Source organism: Carassius auratus, unplaced genomic scaffold, assembly GCF_003368295.1.
Source record: "Carassius auratus strain Wakin unplaced genomic scaffold, ASM336829v1 scaf_tig00215709, whole genome shotgun sequence".
Lineage (NCBI taxonomy): Eukaryota > Metazoa > Chordata > Actinopteri > Cypriniformes > Cyprinidae > Carassius > Carassius auratus.
In genome coordinates this window covers 117,360-130,377 of record NW_020528206.1, presented here as the reverse complement: position 1 = coordinate 130,377, position 13,018 = coordinate 117,360, and the positions used below count along the sequence as shown (strand labels likewise).

General features: G+C 39.1%; 1 protein-coding gene and 1 pseudogene across 1 annotated transcript; one reads left to right on the top strand and one right to left on the bottom strand.

Annotated features, from left to right (window-relative positions):
* LOC113095397 (protocadherin Fat 3-like) overlaps nucleotides 1–8,610 on the bottom strand; it is a 49,061-nt pseudogene extending 40,451 nt beyond the window's left edge.
* A 511-nt stretch (nucleotides 8,611–9,121) lies between these two features.
* chordc1b (cysteine and histidine-rich domain (CHORD) containing 1b) lies at nucleotides 9,122–12,403 on the top strand. Its single transcript, XM_026260914.1, has 11 exons — nucleotides 9,122–9,313; nucleotides 9,686–9,735; nucleotides 9,846–9,902; nucleotides 9,991–10,148; nucleotides 10,356–10,459; nucleotides 10,547–10,605; nucleotides 10,705–10,775; nucleotides 10,881–10,986; nucleotides 11,216–11,335; nucleotides 11,513–11,575; nucleotides 11,958–12,403. The coding sequence occupies exons 1-11, from the start codon at nucleotides 9,250–9,252 to the stop codon at nucleotides 12,126–12,128; spliced, it is 1,023 nt and encodes a 340-aa protein (XP_026116699.1). The 5' UTR covers nucleotides 9,122–9,249; the 3' UTR covers nucleotides 12,129–12,403.
* Nucleotides 12,404–13,018: the final 615 nt, after the last annotated feature.

Sequence of the window (13,018 nt, the reverse complement as noted above, 5' to 3'; positions counted from 1 at the left end):
AATTTGGAGCCCTAGTTATACAATGCCTAGGAAAAAAATACTGTGGTAATGCAATACATGAGATAAGTGATACAGAAATTTACTGAAGTGAAAAGTGTGACAACTAGCCCCGGTCTACTCTTTATAACGTTGTGTCTTACAGTCTGTTTCCATTTTCGGTGTAATACAGTTACACTTTGCAGGGGATATGTTTGCTAAGCAGACAGATTTTTAACTAGTGGTGTCCAATCCGAACTGACATCTTAGACATACCACTAACTTTAGATGGGCTGGGAATCCCACCGCGGGGTAAAACTGAGCTCAACTCAGAGACTGTATGACCTTCAGGTCTATAGCACAGCACATCTAATCATTCCTGACCAAAGTGCTGGCTCTGTCATTCTGTGATCAGGAGTACTTCGACACTGCATCAAGGGCACATGTAAATACGATCACTGATAGGAAGGGGTGTCACTGACAGAATGACCCATTTTGTGGCAATGCGATGTGTTGATCAGTCAACCATGGCAAAGAACAAAACCACCCGGCCGTGAAGTGATTCAGCCGAGGGGATTCCGACTCTCACAGCCAGCATAAGCTGGGGAAAAAGAGGAGAACTCACACAGCATGCAGGTCCCTGATTCTTACTAAAACCTTAAAAACACTGAGAAGTAGGACCCCCGAGGGGACAAACACACAAAGGATATGGGTGAAAACTAAACAGGGACATCTGAAGCTGACTGAATGGTTGCGCAGTGAACTAACACAGTGTGACAGGTCATCTTGCCTGGAGGAAATCTGTTGTATTCTCAATACACACCTTCAAAGAAAGACAAAAACAGTTTCCCTTATTTTGCTTTTAATCAACCTGTTAAACAGAGAGCAATGCCACAAAACATATATACGAGGCAGACAAAGATTGTTTTAAAAAGTACTTTGGCCTTATTCACTAATAATTTTGTGTATGTTCTCATGCAAAATTTCAGATGGATTCAGAACAGATGTATGCGCAGATAAACTTACTCTCACCCGCATTCTAATGTTGAATCTAGATTATAATGAGGCAGCACTTGCCCACAGCTAGTAATTTGCATAAAATATGGCCAAACTATGACCTATGACCCAAACTATGTCCGTGCGTGCCATAAAAACCCACAAGGGATATTACTAATGTATTTAAAGTCATAGAATAGAATGTGGAAATATCGTGAGCTTGTGAGAGACCTTATTTCAGGCATTTAACCAAAAACCCATTCAAAAATCCAATCAGGAATTGGGAGTGATAAAATGTTTACTCATTGCTGGGTTTTGGCCTACAAAAATGTCACCCCTGCAGCAATCTATTATCAAACCAGTTAAAAACGCAATAAACAAGTTTTATTGTGTTTTACGTGATTGTGTTGCGGACCTGTCATTTGCCAGCTGCTCTTGTGTCAATTCAATCTCACTTTTACTTTATTTACACTAAATTACAAAATAAAACTGATTTTAGAAAAGTTATTAAATCAACACTAATGTATTATAAAAAAAATAAATAAATAAAGGTTTCATAAAAAATCAAATATTAAAAATGTAAAAACTAATTGTGTAAAAGTCAAGTTCATATCAAATATAAAGAGCATATATATATATATATATACAGTATATGAGAAATATTAGAGATTTTAAACATGTACATGTAAAAATATTATCAATGAAAATAAACTTCTTATTAACTCTTCAGTCTTCCTTTGACTAATCAAAACCCAGCAGAAAGAAATTAAAACTTTAATTCAGGACATAAATAACGTTAAGGCATGAAGACTTTCAGATAGGCACTAAATAAGATTGGTTCATTTGAAGAAGGTTATCAAGCTGAAAGGTTTCTTTATTATCAGTTGTCATAAGATCAGCAAAAGTCAACACGTATGAACCTGGCACTTAAATGATAAGCATTTTGAGCTAAAAATTGGAAGCCTTTCAGACCCAAACCGGAAATGAGGGTCAAATGAAAAGCATACCAATTAATCTAGATAGTTCCAGTTAAAGTGAATTTGATATATGATACAGTAGCTCACTAATGAGCCATTTCTTCTGATTTTAAACATGATTTATTTAACTGCAAAAGGAGTAAACTGGGGTCTGAAATCTTATTACATTCACATCTTGCAACTCAGGGAAAATAGGAAACATAACATATCCCTGAGTAAACAACCTTTGAAATTTGTAAAGATGTTAAAAATGTATGAACTTTTTTTGAAAACCATACATGACTATATAACCTCAGTGCAGAAACAAAAGGTTTATGTCATCATATCACATTACACACTTTAATCATTTTTTAAAAACAAACTGCTATACATTTATAGGACACACAAGCAATTAATGATCACATTTAGAATACAGCACTCAACTTCTATACATTCATACACTGAGAAACCACATCAGTTGTGTCAGATATATGACAGATGGCATTAAAAAGTGACTCTACAGACCCAGACATGAGTCCCACAGTTTCTGATGCTGAGGCAAAGAAATTCTACAAAACACGAGACCTGTTCCAGCTCAAATGAAAGAGAAACAGATTTACATTAAGTGCCTGATTTTGTAAAGCATTTTTGAACACAAGAAACTAATTCTGTCGCAAAAGGGACTAGAGCAATGCAAATGATTTGACACACTGCAATTGGCTTTCAGCTGATTGTGAATCTCAAACCACCGATCGTGTCATTGAAAGCAGCACTAAATCCATCTGCTTACTTAGCTTTACAAGCCATTGCTTTTAGCATTTATCATTATTCAAGTCAACCAACAGGTGTGTATTATAAACATCAAGGACTGCTTATGGATCTAGAGAAAAAGTAGAAAAATCAGTGCCGTGTCCTTCAGCTGCAACAGATTTAAAAGGATGATTATGTGTTTTGTGGTTAGCAATATTACAAAGAGGACTCAATTATCCTCTAAGAACTTGCAAATTACAGAAAAATAACCATATAAAATGCAAGTCACATTGACATGCATGCTATTTAGTTTAATTGCTGATGTTTTGCTGCAAGTAAAACCGTACTCATAATGCAATTTCATAATATTCATAACTTATGGTGTCACCATTTTAATTTCAAATTCCCTGAGAAAAATTGTAGTTCATATTTTAAGACCTAAAAAATCAAATATTCATAGTTTGTGCTGAATTTAGAACATAATCAAGCAGAACTAAGCCATCAACTCATCCTTCATGTCTACAAACAAGATCAAGGGCAGTTCTTTTTATGCCAGGCGTCATGATTTGGAGGAGCTCACAAACATTGTGCCTAAACATGCTGAAAAAGCATTTTTCTTGTTCAGCATAAATCTTTTCCCTGTCTCTTACACTCTACTCCAAATCGGCATCTTTGTTACGGTCTGAGAGAAGTTTCCTCTGTATGCCGTGAAGGAATCAATAGGAAAACCCTTGATATCTCCCCTGAATTACAATCAAAGTTCAAGAGGTTTGTAAGAGGATGCGGGCTTGTGGTAACGATCCTCGACTCCCGTATGCTCCAAAAATATGTTATCTTTCAAAAAGCAAAACATCAGTCTTGTGCAGTTTTTGGGGAGGTTCAGCACAAGCAGCCCTTTGCATAGGTGTCAGAGATTTTGAAATAAAGGACTTAACCTGACTCTGGAGAAAAAGAAGCCAAATCTCAGAGGCAAATTAGAGCTGAACTTGTTTCTCGACAGGCGTCTGAGTGAGAGTGCACTCTGATTTATTTCCCAAAGTGTGGGCAGGAATACCAATGCCTGCTCAAAGCAGCAGAGCTCTCTGCCGATAAGGCCTTCATAAATCCCACCAGCTTTTTTAGTTCACTCTTGCATCTGAGCAATGAGACTTTGTATATAGAAATCACTTTACATACACACAACTTCAACCCAACACATCTCAACTGGGGACCAAGATCAAGTGGCTTTGATTTCTGCATGTTTAGAAGTTTCTGCATGAACTGCCCACTTTCAATCATTTCAAAAGTCCAGTGACAACGACAAAGACTCATAACACACCATGCAATATGAGAGCTGAATGGATCTCGGTAGGCGGATATGTAGTAGACAGGCTGAGCCAATGACACTGTCCTTACTTGTCCCAGAGGTTTTACTTTGAAGATGAAAGACAACACTTGTTCTCATGTATCTGGTTCCCTACAACTTGTATGTTGCTGCTGGTAGGGCATTCAATTCTCTGTGGAAAATCCATGCTCATTTGAGATTCTGGCACAAGCATGCACCACTTGCTTACTTTAAACAGGGGCCTGATTAACAGACTCAGCCTAATTAGCTGACATGTGAATGGAGGACCACAGTTACATCCTACTGCCTGCTGTAGTTCTCTAATCAATAGTCATTAGTTGTAATTAATAGTGACGCTGGCACAACACAAGAAGTCGTAACTAATCAACTAAGCATTTTTTTTCTTCTTCAATATTCCAAATATCAGATCTCACAGCAAATGCCAGATCTCACAGATTTGGAAAAATTACAGACTGTGAAAAACACTGTTTCAAACCTCACAGAGGTCAAGTCCTACCTTTCTAGGTCAGTGGTCTTTTCCAGTGGCTGCAATTTCACAGGCAATTGTAGACTCAGAGCACAAATTCATTGCCAAGAGAAATAACATCACTGTGACCTTAAACCATTCAGTCAGCACACTGCAGTAAAATGTTAGGGCATAAATTCACAACCATTTTCACAGGTTTTGGTTTTATTGTGCGAGCATCTACAAAGAATAGCACAACCAAAATGCACAAAAAGAATCAAACTGTAGATACCTGTTTCTTCATCAATTGAGAACCTTCCAAGACCACTTCTAGCATTGATAGAGTATCTGATCACTCCATCTCTGCCCTTGTCATCATCTTGAGCAGTCACCTGCAGGACACTTGTTCCATGCCGAGAGTTTTCCTTCACAGTGCCCCTCACTGCGAGTTCTGAGAAATACGGCTCATTGAGGTTCTCATTGACATCAATGACTTCCACTTCAAGATAAGACTCAGTTCGAAGCTTCACTGGAAAACCCAAGTCCTCTGCAACCACAGATAGATTGTAAAATTGTTGCTTCTCATAGTCCAGGTCTTTGGCCACCTTAATGGTACCACTTTCAGCATGGATCTTAAATGTTCCATTAAAATCATTGGGCAGGGAGTATCTCACCCGTCCCCCAGATCCAAGGTCAGGGTCTTGCGTTTGCAGCCAAGCTATAACCGCACCTATAGGAAGGTCCTCCAACACACGGCAACTGTAACTCCTGGGAATAAACATAGGGGCACAGTCATTTACATCCTCAAGGTAGACTCTCAGTGTTGTCTCTGAGAACATCTGATTCCCTCTTTCTGCCTTATCTCTGGCTTGAATTGTGATTGTGAATTCCGAGATGGACTCCCTGTCCAACTGACTAGACACATAAACTGAGCCAGTCTCACTGTTAATAGTAAACAAATGGGTGCTTGTTAACAAGGTGTATGAGACTTCACCGTTCTGACCGAGATCTTCATCTGAGGCTGTGACCTGGATCACTTCTGTGCCGATAGCTGCGTTCTCTGGTATAATGGCAGTATAGCTCTCGAGGGAAAATTTTGGGTTTTTATCATTCACATCATCAATGTAAACTGTCAGCAATCTCCAGCTAGATCTCTGTGGAAGGCCCAAGTCATATATAGTTATGTTAAGGAGGTACCGATCTGACCGTTCACGGTCCAGTGGCTGATAGATATATATTAGGCCACTTTCCATGTCAATATTGAAGCAGCTGTCAACGTTCCCATCTGATATGGCATGCAGAATGCGACCATTAAAGCCTGTGTCACCATCGTTTGTGTTCACTTGAAGGACACTTGTTCCAATGGGCATGTCCTCACGAACTATGATGTCTGAAGGAAAGGATTCAAACTGAGGTGTCTGTCTGTTGACAGAAAATAGATCTATGTAGCCTTCATCCACTTTGGATTTGCTAATGGCAGTGGCTCTTTTCAGAAGTTTCTCAGCTAACTTCTGTGCAACCTTTGTGTCTCGACAACTGAAACTTCTTGCTGGCATTCTCCCTTTAACCAATGATATATTTACAAAGGTAGGTTCTGAGAGCAGCTCACCATCTGATGCAGCTATTTTCAAGTTGAATTGTTCATTCTTCACGCTCGTTGCCGATAGTGGTCTTCTCAATGACAACATCCCAGAGTCCGGGTTAAGAGTGAAGATATCTTGCTCGTTTCCAGACAGAATCTTATATTTAACCAACCCAAGCTCATCAATATCAATGGCAGACATTATGATGATCGTTTGGCCCACAGGAAAATCACGTCCTATTGTACCTTTACATGACACACGCTCAAAAAGGGGTTGGTTGTCATTAATGTTTAACACTTGTACCGTGACATTGACTTCACCTTCTCGTCTGTAAGGCAATCCCCAGTCTGAGGCTCGGACGGCAAACACATACGTCTCCAAAGATGATTCAAAATCTAGTTCTTTGGATGTCATCAGTTCTCCTGTATTTTGGTTGATAATGAACGGAAGGGACTGAAGGCTGGCTATGCTGTATGTTATACACCCATTATCACCTTTATCATCATCCACCGCTGTTACAGTAAGAATGATAGTGCCAATGGGAATACTCTCATTGATAGAGACTTTGTAAGATGTGCTGGTAAACACTGGGTAGTTGTCATTAGCATCCTCAACTGTGATTTGCACTTTTGCTGTCATGCCACTTACGGTCTCCATCACCTCTAAATCAAAGAGCTCCTGGTTTAATGTGGTAAACTGCTGTGCTGATGAGATGGCACCAGTGAATGGATTAATGATAAAATAAATTGAATCTGAGGTCAGGCTTAGAGCATAGCTGACGATGGGTGGCTCTGGAGATATCCTCACAGTCTCTATTATGGTACCTTGTGGTGCAATCTCAATAACTGAGGTTTTGTAAATCTTCTTCTCGAAACTCACCTGCACAGACTGTGGTTTCTTCACCATGAGCTGAACAGACTGAGTGTTGGAGAGTCTTGGTGGTGTTCCTCGGTCTTTGGCTTGAAAAGTGAGATTGCAACCGTAAGGAAATTTGTCCCAATTGACTGGTTCAGACATTTTCAGCTTGTACTCATTTCCAAGTGGAGCTCGGTCAAAGACAAACTGCTCCTGTGGGTCACCTGAGATGATGGCAACCCATTCAATTTCTCCATTGGGTCCCTCGTCCAAATCTTCCAGAGTAACAATGGCATAAACTGGCTCTTTGTCTGATATTAAAGGGTAACGTGTGACTGCAGTAAGCCTTGGAGCAAACTCATTGATACGAACAACACTGATCACTAGTTTGGCTGAACTGCTAATACCACTGTTCCCATAAACCTTCATTCCACGATCCACTGCTAAAATCTCAAGGTCAAATCTGCTGTTCTTATCTGCATTTAGTTTGGCTGTGAGCGATACCACCCCGCTGGTTGGGTGGACTGCAAACTCCTCCACGTCTTCCCTAAAGAAATAGTAAAACTCGCCATTGGAGCCGATGTCTGCATCAGTGGCGGTCACCTGAGCCACACTTGCTCCCAGTGGAGCACTTTCTGAAATATCAGTGGCATAGGAAGTGGGAGAGAACAAAGGTCGGAGGTCATTCATGTCCATAATTTGCACATTGACTGTCACGTAAGCCTCCAGCCCTCCTTTACTGGTAGCCTTCACAATTAATGTATAATTATTCTGTACTTCACGGTTCAGAATGGCTGCACTCCCACCATTAGTCCATATGCGGAGAAAGCAAAAGTCCCCCAACACAAATTCCTCAGCCTGAAAAAGCCCCTCATCGTTTCCAGATTCAATGGAATATTTGATGTCCAAAGGACCCAACTTAGAGAGAGGAATCCCCATTTTAACCTCAGCCCTAATGAATGTCCGAGCTGCAGAGTTCTCATAAATGGTGGCATTGTAGATGGAGGCAGTAAACTGAAAAGAGGAGGACCCTGGCTCCAGCAGTTGCCCCAAGCAAGGAAGCAGGTGGAGGAGTAATAAGGAGACACTGGTGAGATGGATCCTCATACTCCTCCCAGGGCAGCTGTTTATGGCCATGCCATCATCCAGTTATCCTGCAAAAAAGAGATATGCAGTAAATGATTTCAACATTCATCTCACAAAGGCATGTCCTATTGCTCATGTCAGGCAGTTATTTAAGAAGCCCTTGGTTCGGATTAAATTGTCAAAAAATAATAATAATCAGTACATGACCCTGTTCTCAATGGACTCAGCAATTCCCTTTCATAAAACACTGAAAAGCGAGTTCGAAGTGAGTTAATCTCACTGCAACATTGATAACAACAACGAAGAGCAAAGATCATATATAAGTAAAGTGCAACAAAAGAAAATGTGATTAAATGACACAACCTACAGTTTGGCATTACACCGATTCTCTCCAATGAACGCAGTATCCATTAAAATGCAATTGTAATGAAAGGAAACTTTCAACGCTGTGGAGTCTATTAAAATACATTTGTTACTGTGACCGAGCAGTCATTTGTTCTCCGATAATTAGTGCATCAAAATATATAAATGTGCTCTTACCTCTGGCTTAGGGAGAAATTAATCCCTGCGCTGCAGACATCCAAGTGTCCGCTCTGAAACTACATCCTTCACTTCTTTGCCAAACAGGACTCGCTGCAACTCAGAGTTGACTGTAATCAGCGGAGCGCGCGCCTCCTAATGCACGCTCACGAGTGAACGTTATCCCATAAATGCGCAAACGAAACCGGGTGTTGTTGCTGTCCGATATAACAAAAAGATCTAAACCTTATCTCACACAACCATTTGACAATTAGAGTAATGTGTTTACGCTTAACAGAGCGAGGAAAACAATACTGGTGTCATTTAGAATATCTTTCAAAACGCAATTAAGATTGTTTCAACATAAAAAATAACATATTCGTGATAATTCGAATTTGTATTTTATCTTTATTTTTTGTGGGGAGGGGGGTAATTTTATCTGACGGCGTGAAATAGTATTGAACATGGCTCTGTGTTTTTTTAATTCACAACTCTATTGGGTGGTTCATCCCTTCCCATCTCTCATTTTTGAATCCCATCATCTCAACTAATTCCGAAACATTCCGGGAATACACGATTGGAGCCGAGGAGCTGCACGACAAGTCACGGAAATTGACGAAAGGTCCCGGAAGCTACCTCACCACGGGAACCAGCAGGCAGCAGCAAGCTAGTCAAGTCTTCGGATCCTTTCCCTCTTGCCCACGTTGTACAATATTAATTTTATTTCTGTCGTACATTATGTCTGTACTGTGTTATAATAAGGGATGTGGACAACGTTTTGATCCCGACAAGAATTCAGAAGGTAAGACTTAACAATCAAAACGATAGCCGGAATGCTATGGTAGGTAGCAGGATACATGCAGAAACAAAACCTCTTGTCTTTAAAAGCATTTATTGATATATAACGTTATGTGTTAATTAACAAGCATGACCGCCTCTCAAGAGCCATATTTTTATTTGATGTAAATATATTTTAGCAAATTAATTTAGTGAGGCATCTACAGTGGTGGTCCTTAACGTTTAAATGATGCTTAATCAGCAACGTTAGATTGGATTTCGAAATGTATTTTGTAGTTTACAGATGGCAGTTGTTGCAAACTTGATCTACACTAACATGTCACTATATATTTTTTTGACGTCACATTTCACGCTATCAATCTCTTCTCATCCATAGATGCATGCACATACCACCCTGGAGTGCCAGTGTTTCATGATGCATTGAAGGTGAGGACATACAGGAAGATCAGTTTACTTATTAATGTGAAATTCAACCGTTCCATTGTTATGTTGCTCAGAGTTAAACCCATTAAATCATGTCTTCCATTGCTTCCCAGGGTTGGTCTTGCTGCAAGAGACGAACAACAGACTTTTCGGATTTCCTCAGTATTGCTGTGAGTGGTCATCTGTGATGAGACTGAATGAGCGTTTTCGTGGACAGATTTGTGGCTGGAGTCTTAAAAGAGTTTATGAATCTCTTAGGGTTGCACTAAAGGCCCTCATAATCAGGAGAAGCCATCTGAGCCTGTTAAACCAGAAGTGAAGACCTCTGTGGACAAGAGCGTGAATGATGTGAAGCCAAAGTTTAATGAATTCATCGCCCAAGCACCAAAACCTCTGGAGTCTATTCAACGACCAAGGTAAAAGCACACTTGAAGAGGACAGGGTCTTCCCATTTGTATTTTCTGGCTCATTAGTTCAGATGTTCAGGAGATGAAAGTAATGCAAAATTAAATCTATTATAGAAAACCAGTTCTTAACAGTTCATCCAGCCAAAACCCACCTTGATGTTACAACCTCTTAAGGATAAATGACTGAAAACAGCCGTTTTTTAATTGTCTTTGTAGTCCAGATGAGCCTTTCTCCATTCTTCAACAGAAGATCTCTCCTTCGCTCAAACAGGCTTTAGAAAAGCTTAAATTGACTGAGGAAAATGAGCAGGAGATAAAGGGTAAGAATATCCCAACCGTCCTTTTCCCCCACCTTTCTTTGTTTGTCTGTTAGTCTGATGCATTTTATTCTCTTTCTTGTATTATAGAGGAGGAAAGTGATGAAATTAAGATAGGGACGTCTTGTAAGAATGGAGGCTGCAGTAAGGTATTGTTCTCTCTGCCTGCTTTCCCTATTAGAAACCATGGCACGTTGAATCTCTTTAGTCATTTATAAACACTGGATTCTCATTATTCTGTTTTTCAGACATTTAGCGGACCTGCCAGTGATGAAGAGATATGTTTGTATCATGCTGGTGTACCTATCTTCCACGAAGGGTAAATTAGTGCCTGGTCAAAACCGAAAAGTCTAAATGGAGAAATATCTGATAAATCTGTGTGGACTCTGCAATTAAGTCCTCTTTTTATCCTTCCTCATTAAAGGATGAAATATTGGAGCTGCTGTAAGAGGAAAACCTCAGACTTTAACACGTTTCTGTCTCAGGAGGGCTGTACCCAAGGAAAGCATCAGTGGAAGAAAAAAGATACAGTAAGTGTCTACCATCAGATTTAAAAGTCAAAGCAATATATTACTTTAATTAGAGGTTTTTTTTTTGTTTTTTTTCACATCCTGTCCAATAATTATTTTTAGAGCATCTGGCCTTTTGCAGGCCCTGTTCTAAATGAACAAATAATTTGTTGAAAGCCATAATGTTGAATACATTTACAGGTGAATCCCGTTTTAAGTGGAGGATGACTTTTTTTCTATGTTTGCACAGGGAAAGAAGGTTGTGCCATGCAGGTTTGATTGGCATCAAACAGGAAGTCAAGTCATCATTTCAATTTATTCCAAAAATTCAGTACCAGAGCTGAGCTCAGTGGAGGGGAACAGCACTGTGGTAAGACACCAAGGTCACTTCTGTTGGAGTTCATGCTGACATTACATAGTCTCATAGGTGTGATTTTAATTTTATTTTTTACCACTAATTCTGGTGCTCAATATTTTACTGTATACTTTTCCATTTATTTGAAAGATTCTGTATAGCGGTAATTTAAAATGTATTTTATTCTTGCAGCTCAAAATCCGTATTATATTTGAAGGAGAGAAAGAATTTGAACAGCAGATCAGTTTGTGGGGGGTAAGTATAGACTTGTAAAGTACTTAAAACTCTTTCATTAAAGCTGAAGTGTATACAATATGTGGCATATAAGTTAAAATAATAATATGGAAAAAAAAATCAGATAGGTCTCCCAAAGTTATGTCTGCTTATTTAATTGGGTAGGAGAATGTATTTTAATATAACCGTTTTATTATGAAATGGATAGTTCCAGATCTTGGGGGTGGGGGTTCCACTGTTCGTCATGCCTAACACCACCTAAAACACTACAGTTTTAAAATCAGTGTAAACCACAGCTTCTTGAGGCTTATTGTTTTAACACAAACTTCACCACCACAATACTAAAAAAAAAACCCATCAAATTATATAATAAGATTTTTGTCCATTTTGCTTTTCATTTTAGGTAATTGATGCAAGTAAAAGTTTGGTGAACATGATGGCTACCAAAATTGAGATTGTGTTGAAGAAGGCAGAACCAATGTCATGGGCCCGACTAGATCTTCCTCCTGTAGCTCCTCCAAAGAAAAACGAAGAGGAAAAGGATGTTGACAGTGAGGATGATTGTGATGATTAAAATAAGAGACTGTAAGAGAACTATCATTCTCTGAATAGAAGTGGGAATCATTTTCTCTGGTTCTAAGATTTGATACATAATGAAGCATGAATGTGTTATGTAAATTCTGATAGCTATTCATGTTTGTCCAGGATAATAGATTTATTGTACAGGGCATGTTTAGAGGGCTATTCTAAACTTTAACTTTCACTCAAGGAACCCAGTTACTCTAATATAATATTTTGATTCAAACCAGAATGAGTGCAGTCCTAGTAAATGGATGATTTTACATTTCACTTTTTGTTTTTGTGTCATTGCAAATAGCTGTTGAAGCTGCGTTCATTAATAATTGTTTATCCAGAGTAAGACTTCATACTTACTGTGATGTCAAGGTGAAAAGTGCACATTTTCTAACTTAATATGGAGGTTCATTCTCTTTGGTTCAGTACATTCTTTAAAATATCTTATGTTCAGCAGAATGAAACTCATAGGGTAACAACTTGAGTAATGGAAAATTTAAAGGCAGTTAATGTATAGCACTCTATTCCACCTTCAATACCAAGGTGAGACACTTAAGCAAGGCAATGCACCCCTAACTGTTCCTCAGGTGCAGCAACAAAAATGGCTATTGTTACACTACTCACTGCTGTGCATGTGCACTTGGATGGGCTAAACGCAGAGCACAGATTCCCAAAAAGTATGGCACATCATATTTGGTCGCACGTCATATAACTTAACATCAGTGTTGAATTTCACTATCCTGAAATGATTTTAAAGTCTATTTTCAGGAATTTAGACTGGTAATGTACACCAAAAGCCATCTTTACACTAACGATGGCACAAAACCAGTTTAAAAATACAAATCAACAAACAGGCCATTTGTGATGTGTCTCATCACTTTGAGGTTACTC

What these genes read in the sequence shown, in the direction of transcription:
- chordc1b (XM_026260914.1), top strand. Translation starts at nt 9,250, where the DNA reads ATGTCTGTACTGTGTTATAATAAGGGATGTGGACAACGTTTTGATCCC. An exon ending in AGAATGGAGGCTGCAGTAAG is followed by an intron (nt 10,606 to 10,704) that starts GTATTGTTCTCT and finishes TCTGTTTTTCAG; the next exon opens with ACATTTAGCGGACCTGCCAG. An exon ending in TGGAGGGGAACAGCACTGTG is followed by an intron (nt 11,336 to 11,512) that starts GTAAGACACCAA and finishes TTATTCTTGCAG; the next exon opens with CTCAAAATCCGTATTATATT.